General features: G+C 36.2%; 1 protein-coding gene across 1 annotated transcript in view; it reads left to right on the top strand.

Moving 5' to 3' along the window:
• The window catches only part of LOC123266672 (integrin-linked protein kinase homolog pat-4), a 70,784-nt gene extending 54,099 nt beyond the window's left edge, over window positions 1–16,685 (top strand). Inside the window, exons 3-7 of the mRNA XM_044731036.1 lie at window positions 12,450–12,642; window positions 12,730–12,810; window positions 13,005–13,447; window positions 13,571–13,801; window positions 15,024–16,685. Of these exons, the coding sequence (XP_044586971.1) occupies window positions 12,450–12,642; window positions 12,730–12,810; window positions 13,005–13,447; window positions 13,571–13,801; window positions 15,024–15,170 (1,095 nt within the window). The 3' untranslated portion in view covers window positions 15,171–16,685. The remainder of the gene's footprint in view (window positions 1–12,449; window positions 12,643–12,729; window positions 12,811–13,004; window positions 13,448–13,570; window positions 13,802–15,023) is intronic.
• Window positions 16,686–17,214: the final 529 nt, after the last annotated feature.

The following is a 17,214-nucleotide window of genomic DNA, read 5'->3' as shown; positions in this document are numbered from 1 at the left end:
CGTCTCAGAATTATTTTTTTCATCAGATGCTACAATGGCGTCCGTGACTTTTGGGACACCCTGTATATATATATATATATATATATATATATATATATATATATATATATATATATATATATATATATATATATATATATATTTACATATTTATATATTTATATATTTACAAATATATATATGGGCCATTCCATGTCAAATCGATCAGATGGAATCGACCCCTTCCGATTTGGATAAAATTTGGTCACAAGTTTGCTTTTATCAAAAAACAAAGTTGTGCCAAATGAAAAAATTAAGAAAATTTTTTTCGAAAAGTTATGCAAAATTCAAAATTTCGCAATTTCGAAGTTTTTCAATTTTGTTTTTGTAATATCTCGAAAATTATTATAGTTACAGACATGAGCCTAAGTCCATTTTAAAGGGGATACTTAGGACTATAAATAAAAATTTTTTTTGGGTAAAATTTTTGAAAAATCAAAAAGTGGGAAAATTTTGAAATTTTGAAAATCGTAAAAATCAGAGCCCGCTATGAAATTTTTGGCTCATTTTTTTTTACAGAGTACCTCTTACTAATCTTAAAATATCCTGAAATTTTCAAGAGGGTGTTTTTTTTTCTTAGAAGATATAAATTTTTGAATTTTGGAAAATAATTTTTTTTTTTTTTTCAAACTTCAGATGATGTTAAGTTAAATAATTATTCAATTTTGTTATTCTTAATAATAAAAAAATTAAATTCACTATATGATAATGAAAAAATAATTACAAAATTGAAATTGCTTTTTTATTGTTTGTAGGTATAATTTCATATTCAAATTCTATAAATACTATTCTATGTAAATTCCTCAATTTTGTTGAGCCAGGACATTTATTACATTTTCCAAAGTAGCAGTCATTCGTTGGTGGTTGACAGATAAATATTTTTATGCCATCCGGATTTGAAGATAATAGTTGGCTTTCATTTTCGAGTTTCAATTTTCCAAGTTTTGCACCATCAAATAAAAGTTTAAAATTTTCGTGAATAAGGCAAACGCATACTACATGAGTACCAGATGCACGAGCAAGAACACATTCAGGTGGTCTTAAACTCGCAAATTTTGAAAAACCTACTTTATCAAATGGGTATTTTTGTTGAAACGATTGGTAAATTTCGGTTGAGTTACCCAATACTAACCGTTTTTGCTTTTGCACTCGTTGACCATTTTCAATAGCAGATTTGTATTCTTTTTTGCCGGGTAATTCTCGACTGACATTTTGACTTCTAAAAAATTCTTGAACTCTATCTTTAGCAGCTTTCAGTAAGGGGCCATCCATAAATTACGTCACACGAATTTCAAGACTTTTTAACCCCTCCCTCCGTCCTTGTCACAGGTTGTCACATTTTCCGAACCCCCTCCTCCTTGATGTGACGTCACACATTTTTCAATTTTATGCATGTATTTAAAAATAATTAAAAAGAAACAGTTATTTTCATTTTTTAGAAAAGCAAGCGAGCACTCGCCGACGATTTAAACCTACTGAGATCCATACTATTCAGAACTCTTGAGAAATTTAGTATCTTACTTGCATTACAACGCCGCTTTAGAAGGTTGAAGTTAATGCGTGAGAGATAATCTCATAACGAGAGTGCTAAAGTATTTATAAATAAAAATTGAGTTTGTAAATATTTAAAGTTTTTTAACTTCCCGCTAATAAAATTGAAAATTTAAAAAAACCGGGAAGTTATTGGTTTTACCCCGTTTTTCGAAAATCGAGTTTTCATCGGATCTCGATGTTTCGAGGTCCTAGGAAGCTTCCCTGACTATTCCCGCGATAGTGTCTGTATGTCTGTATGTATGTATGTATGTGTGAGTGTTTTTTTTTTTTTTTCTTAGGGGGGGGGGGAAACCTTTTTACGGATTCTAGGCATAGCTGTTTGGCCTGGATATGTGGTGATTCGACGCAGCGTCATACTAAAACTCGACGCTGACGCCCCTACCTAGTAAACCCTAAACCCCTTTCTCTTCTATCCTCTGATCCCCCATGGTACCGCCGTAAGGCATTTCTTCGCGGGGGGAGGAATTAGCTGCCGCTCTTCCTTCTGGTGGCTAAGATGTTATTTCTTTCTTCTAGATTCTGTCTTTCGCTCTTTTCCTCTCAATGGATCGCAACTCTGTAAGCACTTTTGTAGCAAAAGTGCTTGTGGCGTTCCAGGCAGCTTCTGACGACAACATTGCTTCTACTATTGATTCTGGTTGGGTTCTCTTTTTCAGAATCTTCTCTAACTCATCGCGCTGTTGGTTGAAACGTGGATACACAAAAAAAACATGCTCCGCATCTTCATTGACCCCTGGATAGGACGGGCACTCTGGGGTATCATCGTGCTTAAAGCGGTGAAGATACTTCCGGTAACATCCGTGTCCTGATAACATCTGCGTTAAATAATAGTTGATCTCACCGTGACTCCGGTTGAACCACACATCAATCCGAGGTATGAGACGGTACGTCCACCGAGCTTTCTCTGCAGAATTCCACTCCTGTTGCCATCTTGCGATGCTGTGTTGCCGTTCTTCCCTTCTAAGTTCTTCAGGGCTCAGTGTGGTTGACCTTTTTCGTTGATATAGGTTCCGTCTTTCCTCAGTTAGGACTCTGAGAGGCAGAGTACCGGAAATAACACACACTGCTTCCTCTGATATTGTGCGCAAGGCGCTAGTTACTCGTAGGACACTCAGTCGATATACTGGTCCAGCCTTTCTCCATGATTCTTGCGTCTTTAGTGCGTCGGCCCAAATGGATATTCCGTAAGTGAGCATCGATGTGACTACTGATGACAATAATAGCCTCCTGCTCTGCTTTGGGCCTCCGACGTTCGGCATCAGTCGTGCGAGACTAGCTCTCACTACTGACGCTTTGGCACTGACATGTTCCACTTGCTGCTTGAAGTTGAGTCGGGCATCAAGCATCACTCCCAAATATCGGATATAAGGTTGTGATGTGATTTCTTGTTCGCCGACTTTCAGCTTAATGGTCTCTACCACTTTTCTGCTGGTAATAAGCACTGCCTCAGTCTTGTGTTGCGCCAGTTGCAGGTTCACTGCGTCCATCCACCGGTTAACGCGCTCAAAAGTGAGATCGAACATATGGTTTATCTCTTCCAGGTGTTTGGCAACGATCACTACGGCTACGTCATCTGCATATGCTACGAGTTTGACGTTTCTTGGCAGAGTTAGTCTTAATAGACCGTCATACATAATATTCCACAGGAGCGGGCCTAGAACTGAACCTTGTGGTACACCTCCAGTAATCGCCTTGAGCTAACTGGTAATGAAGCTCGCGTTGCTGCGGAAACAGCGCGGTAACGATTCTCTGCAGAAATTGTGGGCATGTGGGTGCCAGCATTTGTTTGACTTTTAGGTGAGTCATGACCACCTTGTACGGTCTACCCCACAGGTCTTTGTCCACCTCGTTGATGAGCTCTTTCCAGCATTGCCTCTTACTATCCTTGATGGCTTTGTTCAATGATCGACGGGCTTTTTTGTACTCTGCGACCAGCTCCGCAGAATTAGGTCGTCGATGGCCACGCTGGGATATTCTTCTTTTCTTTAGACACTCTTTCCGAAGAACGCTAATGTGGTCGTTCCACCAGTGTGCTGCCGGGCGTTGGCTTATGCTGCGTTTCCGGACCATACTTGCGTCACAGGCCTGGACAACTCTTTTTATCAGGTCCTTGGTCATTTCTTCTGCGGATCCAGTAGTAATCAGTTCACTATTCAGGGCTATTACCAATGTGCTTGTTTCAAAAGACTTCAGTTTCCATCCAATGGTATTGAGTGACTTGATTGGTCTTCTTGTATTCCGGTCATGTGATATTTCCCAGAGAATTGCCTTGTGGTCGCTGGCTGTGTAGATATCCATCACCTTCCAGTCGTATTTCCCACTGATGAGGCTGCTGCTGACGAAAGTGAGATCTACAATAGAGCTTGCTTCTCCTTTAGTATAGGTTGGCGTATCACCACTGATGAGCTGGACTACATCTAGTGTAGTAAAAGCTTCTAGTAGTGCTTTTCCTCGCGCATTGGTCTGCTTGCTGCCCCAGTCTACTGCCCAGGAGTTGAAGTCACCGGCAATCGTGACTGGATAATGCTGCTTGGCGTCCTCGGTCAGTTTGTCCAAGAATTCAGTGAATTCAACAATGGATAGGCTAGGTGGTGCATAACAGCTGTAGAAACGGATGCCGTTAACTGTTGCTGCTACAAAGCCGGCATTATCATTGTTAACTATCCTCTGGAAGGGATGCTTACCACAGGACCAGATGAAAGCCTTGGCGGTGCTGTCAGATTCCCAAGGCTGGGTATTCAGGTGTCTGTATGGCTCTGCTATCATTACTAAGTCTAACTCTAGTTCTCTTGCTGTTTGCATAAGCAGATCATGTGCAGCTTCGCAATGGTTTAGATTTAGCTGCAATATCTTCATGTCTGTTTGTTTGTTATCTTCTGGAGTGCCTCTTTAAATACTGAGCACCTGGATGCGTCGGCATGATGGGCCGCGTTCTCCGCACTTTGGTCCGCGCATAATACACATTTCGCTGGGTTTTTGCATTCAGCAATCTTGTGTCCCTCTTGTTCGCACCTAATACATAGCTTAGACCGATCCACATTGCTCTTGCACTGGGATCCATGGTGTCAAAAGTGCTGTCGCACTCGTCTTCATCACGACATTACCGTAATGCTGTTGGATGTTCTGCCACTCTTTGTCCAGTTTCTTGAACCTTCAGGGCACTGCAGATGACGTCGACTTCGACTTGATCTCCTTGTGGACATTTTGCTTGGTTTGGAGAAAGTCCTGCAGTACACTGACTAGCTTCTCCAGATGTACCAGAGCATCTATTCTCTTCATGTTTGCACTAAGTAGCAGTGCGTCTTGCTGGGCATGAGGCCCGTTTTCACTCTTGTTTGTTTCCTGTGAATTACTCATACTCTAGTGGCTAAGGTGTTAACTACCTTCCTTCTATCTTCTGATATTTGCTCTTCTTCTTTCGGTGGAACGCAAGTCTTTGAGGACTTCTGTTGCAAACGTGTTGGTAGCGTTCCAGGCAGCTTCTGATGACAACATTGCTTCCACTAGTGAATCTGGTAACATTCTCTGGTTCAGGATCCTATCCAACTCTTTACGCTATGGATCGAAACGAGGACATACAAAGAAGACGTGCTCCGCATCTTCAGTAACTCCTGGGCAGAACGGGCACTCCGAAGAGTCATCGTGCTTAAAGCGGTGTAGATACTCTCGAAAACACCCGTGTCCCGACAACATCTGCGTAAGATAGTAATTGACCTCGCCGTGATTCTGGTTAAGCCAAATGTCGATCCGAGATATGAGGCGGTGCGTCCACCTACCCTTCTCTGCAGCATCCCATTGTAGATGCCATCGGCCTATGCTGTTCTGCCGTTCTTCAATTCTAAGTTCTTCAGGGCTCAGTGCAGATGACCTTTTTCGTTGGTAAAGGGCTCGTCTTTCCTCTGCTAGAACTCTAAGAGGTAGAGTTCCGGCAATGACGCATACTGCTTCTTCTGATATAGTACGAAAGGCACTAGCTACTCGTAGGGCACTCAGTCGATATACTGGTCCAGCTTTTCTCCATGATTCTTGGGTTTCCAGTGCATCAGCCCAAATGGATATTCCGTAAGTGAGCACTGATGTGACTACTGATGACAATAGTAGCCTCCTGCTCTGCATTGGGCCTCCGATGTTAGGCATCAGCCGTGCGAGACTAGCCCTCACTACTGACGCTTTGGGACTGACGTGTTCCACCTGCTGCTTGAAGTTGAGTCGGGCATCCAGCATCACTCCCAGATAACGGATAATTGGTTGTGATGTTATTTTTTGTTCTCCGACTCTCAACTTGATGGTTTCTACCGTTTTTCTACGAGTGATGAGCACTGCCTCGGTTTTATGCTTGGCTAGTTGCAAGTTCATCATGTCCATCCACAAATTGACTCGTCTGATTGTAATATCAAATGCCATTTCTATCTCTTCGAGGTGCTTTGCGACGATTACCACAGCTACGTCATCCGCAAATGCTACGTTTGACTCCCGTGGGCAATGCTATTCTCAGGAGGCACCATACATGATGTTCCACAGCAAAGAACCTAAAACTGATCCCTGTGGCACTCCTCCGGAGATTTCATACACTTCCGTACCGTTCGTCGTGTCATATTTCAGAACCCTATTCGTGAAGTAGCTCGCTACCATTCTGCGAAGGTATCCTGGTACGTTTTTTTCTTCTAGAGCCCGCATAACGCAGTCCCAGTTAGCGGAGTTGAAGGCATTCTTGATATCCAAAGCAGCCACCAAGCAGTATTTCTTCTTTCCACCCTTCCATCTCGTTCCGGCGATTGCATCCTTGGCTGTATCAAACCAAACTGGTTATCTGCCAGGAGTGGATCGACTAAAGCCTCTATTCTCTGATGAATTATGCGCTCGAATATCTTGCCGGCTGTGTCTAACATGCAGAGTGGTGGGTAGGATGACAGTTCTTCCGGCGGCTTTTTTCCCTTCGGAAGTAACACTAGCCGTTGCTGTTTCCACTTCTGGGGAAAAGTCCCTTCCTTCAGGCATGTATCGTAAACGTCCAGGAATAATGTCGGTGCTGACCTAAGGATTGATTTCAGGGCAATATTAGGAGTTCCGTCCAATCCCGGCGCCTTATTATTCCCTACTCGATTTCCTGCCTCTATCAACTCGTCCAACGTGATAGTTGGGATGTCTTCAGGGTTGAGCTGCTCCAACTTGTAGGTGAATACCAGCTGTTGGGGAAACAACGTTGTAACAATCTTCTCTAGGAGTTGTGGACACGTAGGTGATGGCATTGGTTGGCATTTCAAGTGGGTCATAACCACCTTATACGGTCTGCCCCATGGATATTTCTCGACTTCTGCGACCAGTTCCTTCCAGCAGCGTCTTTTGCTTTTTTAATGGCTCTGTTTAGTTCTCGACGGGCCTTTTTATACTCTGCAAACAGCTCTGCGGAGTTAGATCGTCTGTAGCCACGCTGAGACTTTCTTCTTTTTTTAAGACACTCTGAACGTAGAATACTAATGTGATCGTTCCACCAGTGCACCGAAGGTCTTGAATTCATGCCACGTTTCCGAGACATACTGGCGTCGCAAGCCTGGGTGACTCTTCTCATTAGGTCCTTGGTCTTCTCTTTAGCAGTTTCTACGATGATCGGATCGCACTCTAGGGCTACTACTAAAGCAGTGAGGTCGAGAGATTTAACTGTCCACCCAACCGCGCTGGCGTTCCTGTTGACTCTTTTTAGATTCTGGCCAATTAATAGTATCGCACTATGGTCACTGGCTGTGTAGATGTTCAATACTTTCCAAGAAAAACCTCTTCGAGCTAAGCAACTGCTGACAAATGTAAGGTCAACAATTGAGTTTGCCTCTCCCTTAGTATACGTTGGCGTGTCACCGGTGTTAAGAAGGATCACGTCCAGTGTGGCCATTGCCTCGAGAAGTGCTTTTCCACGTGTATTAGTGAACTTGCTGCCCCAGCCTGCTGCCCAGGAATTGAAGTCACCAGCTATTGCCACGCGAAAGTGTTTTCTTGCGTCCTCAGTTAGCCGATCAAGGAAGCCTTCAAACTGTTCATTAGAGAGACTAGGTGGTGCATAGCAACTGTAGAAGCGGAGGCCATCTACCCATGCTGCTACGAAGCCGGCTTCTTTATTGTTGACTGTTCTCTGAAAAGGACATTTACCGCAGGACCAGATGACGGCTTTGTTAGTGCTGTCGGATTCCCAGGGTTGGTTACTTAGGTGTCTATAAGGCTCACTTATAAGTGCTACGTCTGCCTCTAATTCGCGCACAGTTTGCATGAGCAGGTCATGGGCAGCCTCACAATGATTGAGGTTGACCTGCAATATCTTCATGTTCTTGGCTTCGTTATCTTCTGGAGCGCTTCTTGGAAGACGGGGCATCTGTTCGTGCCTGCATGGTGAGCCGCCTTTTCTACGCCGTGCTGTTCAACACACAGTGTACATTTAGCTGGTTTTCTACAATCAGAAATTTTGTGTCCTTTTCCGCAGCTTATGCAGTGCTTAGACCGGTCGACTTCGCTTTTGCACTGAGATCCGAAGTGCCCAAAGTGCCAGCATTTGAAGCATTGTATGGGTCTCTTCGTTGCTCTTATTCGGCAATTGACCCAGCCGATCCTTATTTTGCAGTTTCCCTCCAGTAACTTTTGTGCTGCAGCTGCTGGTAGTAACACTGTGGCTGTCTGCGTACCCCTAAAGGCTTTACGGACTTTGATTGCCTCTAGTGGGATTTCACAACTTTCTCCAGCTTCCCTCTTTAGAGTGGTCTGAATATGCTCTTTCGTCGTGTCGTCATCGACATCTCGGATCTCGATGGTCTCCTGTGGTCCTTTGCAGATCACTTTGGCCTCCTCCTTAAGAATGTCTGCGATCGTCTTTTAGAGGGCTTGACCTTTGTCAGTGCTCTTCCTCGAAATCATAATCAACAAGTCGCCACTTCTGGTCTTGTTGATCTTATCTACCGTTGAACGAACCTGCTCATTTGCGTGGTTTTTTCCGCTTAGGCTCTGGCCTGGGCTCCTTCGGCGGCTGCTTTGAGAGTTGCTCTCTAGCTAGCTTCCTCTTCTCCTTCTTAGACTGTACTTTTTCCCAATCAGTCGCCTTCTTAGGTTCATCGCCCTACCCTGCCTGTCGTTGGGGAGGGCTTTTTTTCAAGTCCTTCTTCTTTGTGACTTTGTCGGTTGGCTCTGGCGAATTTCGGTCCTTTCTCTTTCTACGATGCTCATAAATTGTTGGGCTTCAAATTTGATTTCTTGATGGTTTTTTAGTTCATCATGAATTTTTTTTGTACATGAAATACACAATTTACTTCCCGGTGAAATAGAAGGCACAATGCTTTTAGATCGATTATAGAATTCAAAACTAACTACTTTTAATGATTTAAATATTTTAACAACATGAATTTTATACGGATCAGCATAAATTTTCTGATTATAAATGTAATAGACATGGAATTGTTTGTTGTGGTCACTGCAAATAGAATTAACAACTGTTTCACTTCTCGCATTCAGAGAAATTCGATCTGCATCGGAAAAATCATGACAATCAATTAATTTTCCTTCAGAGCATTTTTTATTTCGAAATAAACCAATTGAACACTTATCTTTTTCCATGATTGACTTTGTAACAAGACACAAAATTTTAGACGTTGTAAGACAAACAATATTATTTACAGCAGTACTTAAAAATTGTTGTCACATTTTACCGTAGTAAACAATAAATTCGCTGACCATGAGAAGTATCTTTTCATGGAAAAGAGAGGCCGCTAGTGAAATCTTACATAGGAATTATAAAGTAGAAAAAACTTTATGAGTAAATTAAATAATTATTTAACTTAACATCATCTGAAGTTTGAAAAAAAAAAAAAAAATTATTTTCCAAAATTCAAAAACTTATATCTTCTAAGAAAAAAAAACACCCTCTTGAAAATTTCAGGATATTTTAAGATTAGTAAGAGGTACTCTGTAAAAAAAAAATGAGCCAAAAATTTCATAGCGAGCTTTGATTTTTACGATTTTCAAAATTTCAAAATTTTCCCACTTTTTGATTTTTCAAAAATTTTACCCAAAAAAAATTTTTATTTATAGTCCTAAGTATCCCCTTTAAAATGGACTTAGGCCCATGTCTGTAACTATAATAATTTTCGAGATATTACAAAAACAAAATTGAAAAACTGAGAAATTGCGAAATTTTGAATTTTGCATAACTTTTCGAAAAAAATTTTTTTAATTTTTTCATTTGGCACAACTTTGTTTTATGATAAAAGCAAACTTGTGACCAAATTTTATCCAAATCGGAAAGGGTCGATTCCAACTATTAGTCGATTTGACATGGAATGACCCATATATATATAATATATTTATACGATATAACGCGGCTTGTCAGCACGATAGCTTCCTTAATTTAAATCCGATTCTTGTCTAACTTGTGAAGATATTCAAGAATTTATTTATATTATTATTATTATTATTATTATTATTATTATTATTTAAAGGTTTTAAATATTATAAAATATTCAATAAGAAAGTTTAACATAAAATTACATTAGCTAGATTATTTTTAGTTCCCGATCCACCGCTAGAGCGCGAAAAATTTGGTTACGCGTCCGTGCGAAGACTGTTGTTCCAAAATTGTTAAAAACAATTTTAAAAAAACGCTTTTGGCAACCTGATTCCGATCAGAGATTTTATCTGTCTTGAGTTCGCTAGTCGCTGGATTGTGTTCTCATCAATCAATTTGCTTTGAGTTTGGTCCGCTGGGATAAAATCAAGGTAAGTTTATTTTACATTAATTAATTTTTAGTAAGTGTGTATCTCTGGATACTCACTTACTAAAAATTAATTATTACTTTCCCAGTATCTTCGCCTTCTGCCGAGATACTATTGGTACGCAAACCGAGTAGGTGGGGCAAGAAGGATTTGATCCGCTTGTGCCTGGGAATAGAGTCAGAAACTCCTAGACGACGCCGAATTACCAGGAAGGGGGAACTAGCTTTGAGTTTACTTAGTTCGCGATTTGAATTACCGACCGCCCGTTTATTATTGATCATTTAAATTTCGTTTAAATTAATTTTTGTAAAAGACCTAACTGCATTACTCTGTATTTATTGTTACTAAATTATATTTTTTTTATCAACTGTTAAAGGCAATTAAGTTCATTTAATTTTAACTAATTATTTATCTGATTAAAATTTCCTCAATAAAATTGACCCTGGTTCCGGCGAGCTTACGAGCTGAGGATTTACCTGTTACAAACTCAACGTGCTTTATCTATCGATAAATACCAAAGTTAAGTTCGAAGATGAGCTTAATCGGGCGAGTAATTTGGAAATGACAGGATTTTGAAATTTTGAAAATCGTAAAAATTGATGTTTTTAATACTTCAACTTGGTATAATTACTAAACTATACAAGATATCGAAATTCGGTAAAATGCATCGTAAATCTTTTTTATTAAGTTTCAATTTTCACTACCTTGAAGTGAAAATAGCTTCAATATTACTCATTTTAGTTCATTTAAAAGAAACAGTTTTTACTGTTGCAGCTGTTTTGTTAGAATCATTGGCTGTATAATAGTATAAATATGATATAGATTATAGTATAAATATGATATAGATTTTCGTGTAATGTATTCTGGGGTAGATATTTGTAACTTTAATTAATAACTAATGAAATGAAATCTACTTCCATTTCGGCTGCTGAATGCCCTTTTTAATAATTATGTATGTTTATTGAAGAAAACTGTAGCTAACCTAGGTTAAAATTAACTTAATAGTTATTTACATAAATTGTTGTACAAAAGTTAAATAGTTACGCTCGATAGCGGCTGATTTCGGAAACAAAAATTTTCCTTGACTTATAGTATTTTAAAGATCTGTCAAAAAAAAAAAGTAATAAACAAAGTATCTTGATCCCAGAATTTTGAAACCAAGAGAAAAAATTCTTTGAATAAGTCACCCGATTTTCTTCAAAATAATTTCTGCGGCTCAAAACTTTTCTTTGAATTAAAAAAAGTTTTTCTCAGTGCTTGGGGTTTTATAATAAATCTTTAATTTCGGAGTAACTCATTAAACCTTAGATTCTTCAATAGAAAATTTTTTAGTGCTTTGTTAATGTTTTTAAAAAAAAAAAAACTTCTTCTAAGCTCATTTGCCGAACTCGCTAAAATAACTCTTTCATTCGTTTAGTTGAGAACGATAAAGAAGATTGATGGCGTCTCTTAAGTATATACTTAAAAAGTTTCCAAGTTCGTAAATATCGACAATAAATTTCATGCACTACTTGTCCAAGTCGACAAATTGAATATATCTGACCGTATTTACTTTATAAATAATATATCATCTATAAGATTCAGAGAATAATGAAAATTTTATCTCCGGTATATTTAGATGATAAAATGGAAAATTTTTTTGGTGATAGCCAATTTTTTGGATAGTTTTGAACAGTTTGTTGGTTCATAATCTTGTGTCTGTGACATTTTCCATTAAATAATTGATAATTGATCCTGTCACAGCAATATCGATTTTTAAATTAATTTTAAAAGCATCCAAATTATTTATATCGTGATTAAAACTATCGGAAATTTGTCAAAACAGTTTTTTTTTTATAATCCACAATTTTTGACAGTCACATAGTGACTGCAGGTTGCCAGTATCATATTATATTTTCAACATAATTTTTCCGAAATGAAGTTATGAAGATTAAGATAAAAATAAACAGACGCAAAGGGTAACACAACATCTGTTTACTTTGCAAATAAGCCAGAACCTTTATCCAAGGTTTTATCAACACACGTGCTTTTGAATACTAATAAGCATAAACATACAATATATTTTATATTATGCTCATATAAGGATAATATTACGTTCATTCTGTTTGCAGTTACTTCGCAATAAAGCTGATGTTAACGTAACAAACGAACACGGCAACACAGCGTTGCACTACGCGTGTTTCTGGGGTGATCATGCAGTAGCAGAAGAACTAGTGTCCGCAGGAGCTTTGGTTTCTATTGCCAACAAAGATGGAGATACTCCACTAGATAAAGCACGTGGTTCATTGGCAAAACGCTTACATGGTAATATATGGAATATAGATATATCTATAAAATATTGGCAAGCTGCCGAGAAAGTTGTTTTCACTGTTTTTTATTTTTCACTTCCAGATCTTGCCGTGGAGTTTGGACAGGACTTGAAGAAGATTCAATTTAAAGATCAGAGTTGGCTTGGATTAAAGACCCGCAGTCGTGAGTACTTTTTTGTTGTAATTATTTTTATTTTTTCTTTATATTTTTTGAGGTGTAAACTACATGATATAAGAAAATATAATGTTACAGTAGAGTAAAAGCAACTCAAGTAGAATAAACTTCAGAAGAAAATCGAGGGAATATGTATAAATATATAATATATTTATATATGTATATTTTTTTTTATATTGCAGGTGATGCGACACTTTCGAGGCACAAAGGCATTAACATGGCTGAGTTGTCACTTCACACACACTTGGCAAGCACTCCAAGCGGTGAAACTTGGCGTGGACGATGGCAAAATAATGATATCGTTGCTAAAATTTTGAATTTGCGCGAATGCACAGCTCGGATTTCACGTGATTTTAACGAAGAGTTCCCCAAGCTAAGAATATTTTCACATCCAAATGTCTTGCCAGTTCTTGGATGTGTAAATCAGCCCCCGCAGCTCGTGACAGTCTCCCAGTATATGGCTAGAGGAAGTTTGCACAGATTACTTCACGGTGGAACGGGAGTTGTATTAGACAGTGCACGAGCTTTACGTTTGGCGCTAGATGTTGCACGTGCAATGGCATTTTTGCACGGTCTTGAAAGACAAAATCGATGCCGGTTCCATTTAAATAGCAAACATGTCATGGTAAAATATTTCATAAATATTTATTACCCAACTTTTTTTTTTTTTCATGTTCATATTATTTTCATGAATTCTGTTCCTATTGTTGTCATGTTTACTAGATCTCGTATAAATATACTTTTTTAGATCGACGAGGATTTGACAGCACGTGTCAATATGGCTGACTCGAAATTTTCATTCCAAGAAGTCGGACGTATTTATGAACCAGCTTGGATGTCGCCAGAGGCTTTAAGCAAACGACCTGCTGACATTAATTTGGAAGCTAGCGATATGTGGAGCTTTGCAATATTACTCTGGGAACTTGCCTCGCGTGAAGTTCCGTTTTCTGATTTATCGCCGATGGAGTGTGGTATGAAGGTTTGTACTCTGAGATATTCATGTTTTTGAATTCATTTTCATAAAGTGCATGTACTTATACGATATTAAAGAAGAAAAATTTAATATCCGCGATTTATAAAACCGCATACGCTTTGAGCGGTAGTAATATATTTCATATCAAACGATAGTATTTCATTCTATATATTTGATGATATTTATTGATTCAGAATTGCTATTTTATTGATGAAAAAATTTTCATGATTTTTATTAATCATTGCTGGGTTTAAAATAAAAAATTTAATTTTTATTTCCAACTGTAAGATTGAAAATGAAAAAAAAATTATGTTCAAATTGTATCTTAAAATCAATAATCAATACTTCGTTTTTCAATTTATTGGTTACTATGTATATTCATTTATTTAATATATCTCAATAAAAAATTTCCTGAATATTTTCTGTAACAATAAAAAATTGAAAAAAAAAATGAATAAAAATAATAATTTTGCTTTCCACTTAAATTAATCTCAAATACCACATTTAGTATGCTTGAAATGGACTTAAACGTCGTGTAGTTGTGAATACTTGAAAATGTAAAAAAAAAAATCTAGTGATAAAAATATAAAATTTTTTATCCATTTTTTCGAGTAATTTAATAATAATAATAATAATAATAATAATAATAATAATAATATATTACTTTAAATATTTAGGAACTAATATATTTAATTATATTTCAATTTTAAATACTCATAGAATTAAAAACTAAAAAAAAAATTTTTTTAATTGAAAAGTTTCAATCATGAGGTAATAAAATAATTATTTCAATACATTATTTGCAACTCTATTTTATACATTTCAAAGTACTTTCATATAATTTTATAAAGCTTTTCAACTAGACTTTCATTCATCATACAGATATTTTAATTAATTCATCATTAAAGAGATTTTGACATTCACATCACAAGTCATTTAGTTTAAATAATTTTTTTATTCTTATTCCATTAATTAAAAGACTTATTCATCTTACTATTGATTAAAATACTTATTTTTATTTCAATTCACGTAATGAGGCTGTATTTCAAAGTAAATATTAACTTTAAGCACAAAGCAAAAAAAAATTTTTGTAACATATATTATAAATTATAACATAACATTACGATAGAATTTAATCTAATATAAGAGTTATACAAAAATAATTAAATGTTATTGTAAAAAATGTAATAACTTAATTAACTCTATAAAAACTTAATTTGAACTGCAGATTGCACTGGAAGATTTACGAGTTGAAATTCCCCATGGGATCTCTCCACATTTGGCTAAACTGATCCGGATTTGTATGAATGAGGATTCTGGCAAGCGTCCATCTTTCGATATGGTGGTCCCGATACTCGACAAAATGAAACGTTGAAGGACAACTGAAAACAACTAAATAATGATAGTAACATAACTATCAAGATAAAGATACACCAACAATATAATAATAACACTACATCAAAGGAATTGTTCTACAGTTTAAACAAGTCAATGGTACACATAAAAATCATAAAACTTTAATAAATACCATAATAAATGTAACGCCGTAGACTGATGATTATAAATCATGTGTGGATTACTTTTATTAGGAGGTAAATAATTCACAAAACTTTTATTTAGAATCTCATTCTTTACTCCGATCCGGTGCTGCCAAGTTACAATTTTTAGACTTTCAAAAGTCTACGAAAGTAAGAGTATTAATTACTCATATATTTTTTACATACCATACAATCTTTTAAATATTTAAATGTGCCTTTAATATCAAATAATTATACTTAAACTACTTTAATTGTTAAATATTTTATTAATTAATAATCTTTATTAACTCTAGAATAATTTTTTAATAAACTTTGACAAATCTATTAATTTTTTAAAATTAATCGCTACAACGATTAATCAATCTTTTAATTTTTTTGGTACTATTATTAATGTCTTCGACCATATGTCGGTTTTTACATAGACAAGCACGGTTACGGAAACACTGTAACTTTATTATTTCCTCTGTGACTATTCAAATAACTCTACCTTATTGATATGAAGGTCGGAAGTAAATCAAATAGAGGAGACAAAGTATTGTCTAATTGCATTATTGATTAGTTGTAATTAATTCAATACCTAGTTGAAATTACAGTAGAAAGTTATCCGATTAAATTTACAATGGTATTAAATTATATATTTATATCTATTACGTGAATATTTTATCATGTACAATATTGTATTGTTATATTAACAACTTTATAGGCTAAAATGTTTGGCTGACACGAGTAATTTTTTATAAATTAATTTTATTAAAATATTTATGACTAAATAATAAAAAAAAATAAATAAACTATAATTATTAATAAATTTATGTTCAAAAAATTTTATACATCTACCATCTAAACATCAATATTTGTAATTAAAGTCCGGAATGCGTTAAACTCTTTGACTAATCACTCTATTTCATTGGTAATGACAGATTAATTTAACATTTTAATGCTTGCTTTTGAGTTTATGAAGAATAATTTCATGTGATTATTTATCAAAATAGTAACATTTGACAATTTATAATTGCAGTAGTTAAATTAAAATGTCACTTGTCATATGAGATATATTTTAGGCAGTAAAATCCAAAGTATATTAAATATTCTTTGACGCATGGATTCTAGGAGCAATGTCAGTTGATTGAGCACGATCATTCATTACATAGTATTATCGAGCTCGAACTTTCTCATTGACAAAGACAAAAGAAACTAAAGTTTAGTAAGTTAAGGGTTTCATGAGATTGTTTGTTGCTTATTTATATGGCCTCATCTGAGCCCGAGTCCTGTTATGTTTCAAGTTCCGCAGCAGTTATTATGTATTGACATTAAATCAACTGTTGTATGCAATAAATTCACAAACTTGTATACATTTTGATTTCCAGTACTATATTAGTAAGCTCAAACATTTAAATGAATATTAAACTTGAATTTGTATGACACTATTGAATTGGGGTAATTTCTGTGCTATTGAAAGTTATTGCTGGTATAATTGGAATATAGTGCAAATACAAAACTAATTAAGGGCAAGAGTTTTCGAAATGCTTGTACTGCAAACTTTAGTTTACTGAAATTGCCATCTGGGTAGTAAATTGATATCGATTGATTTTTTAAATTAAAGTTTATTTAAAATTTATTTTGTTTTTTAAATTTCTACCCATTGTTTCTTTTTGAAGAATGTAACGAAGAAATAAAATATATTTTCTCATGATGAAATTAAGAAGACTGTGTACGGTATCAAATTATCTTTTAAAGGATGATATTACTCAACAGCTTGTCTGTATTGAAGATATCAAGTGATAAAAATAAAAAAAAAATGGCCCTGTAATTTTCGGCGAAAAATAAAAGTTCAGAGGCTTTGAATATGAATATTTGCATGAATCTATAAATTTATGTCCC

The sequence above is a fragment of the Cotesia glomerata genome, linkage group LG6, assembly GCF_020080835.1.
Source record: "Cotesia glomerata isolate CgM1 linkage group LG6, MPM_Cglom_v2.3, whole genome shotgun sequence".
Lineage (NCBI taxonomy): Eukaryota > Metazoa > Arthropoda > Insecta > Hymenoptera > Braconidae > Cotesia > Cotesia glomerata.
This window is presented reverse-complemented; position numbering and strand designations above follow the sequence as displayed.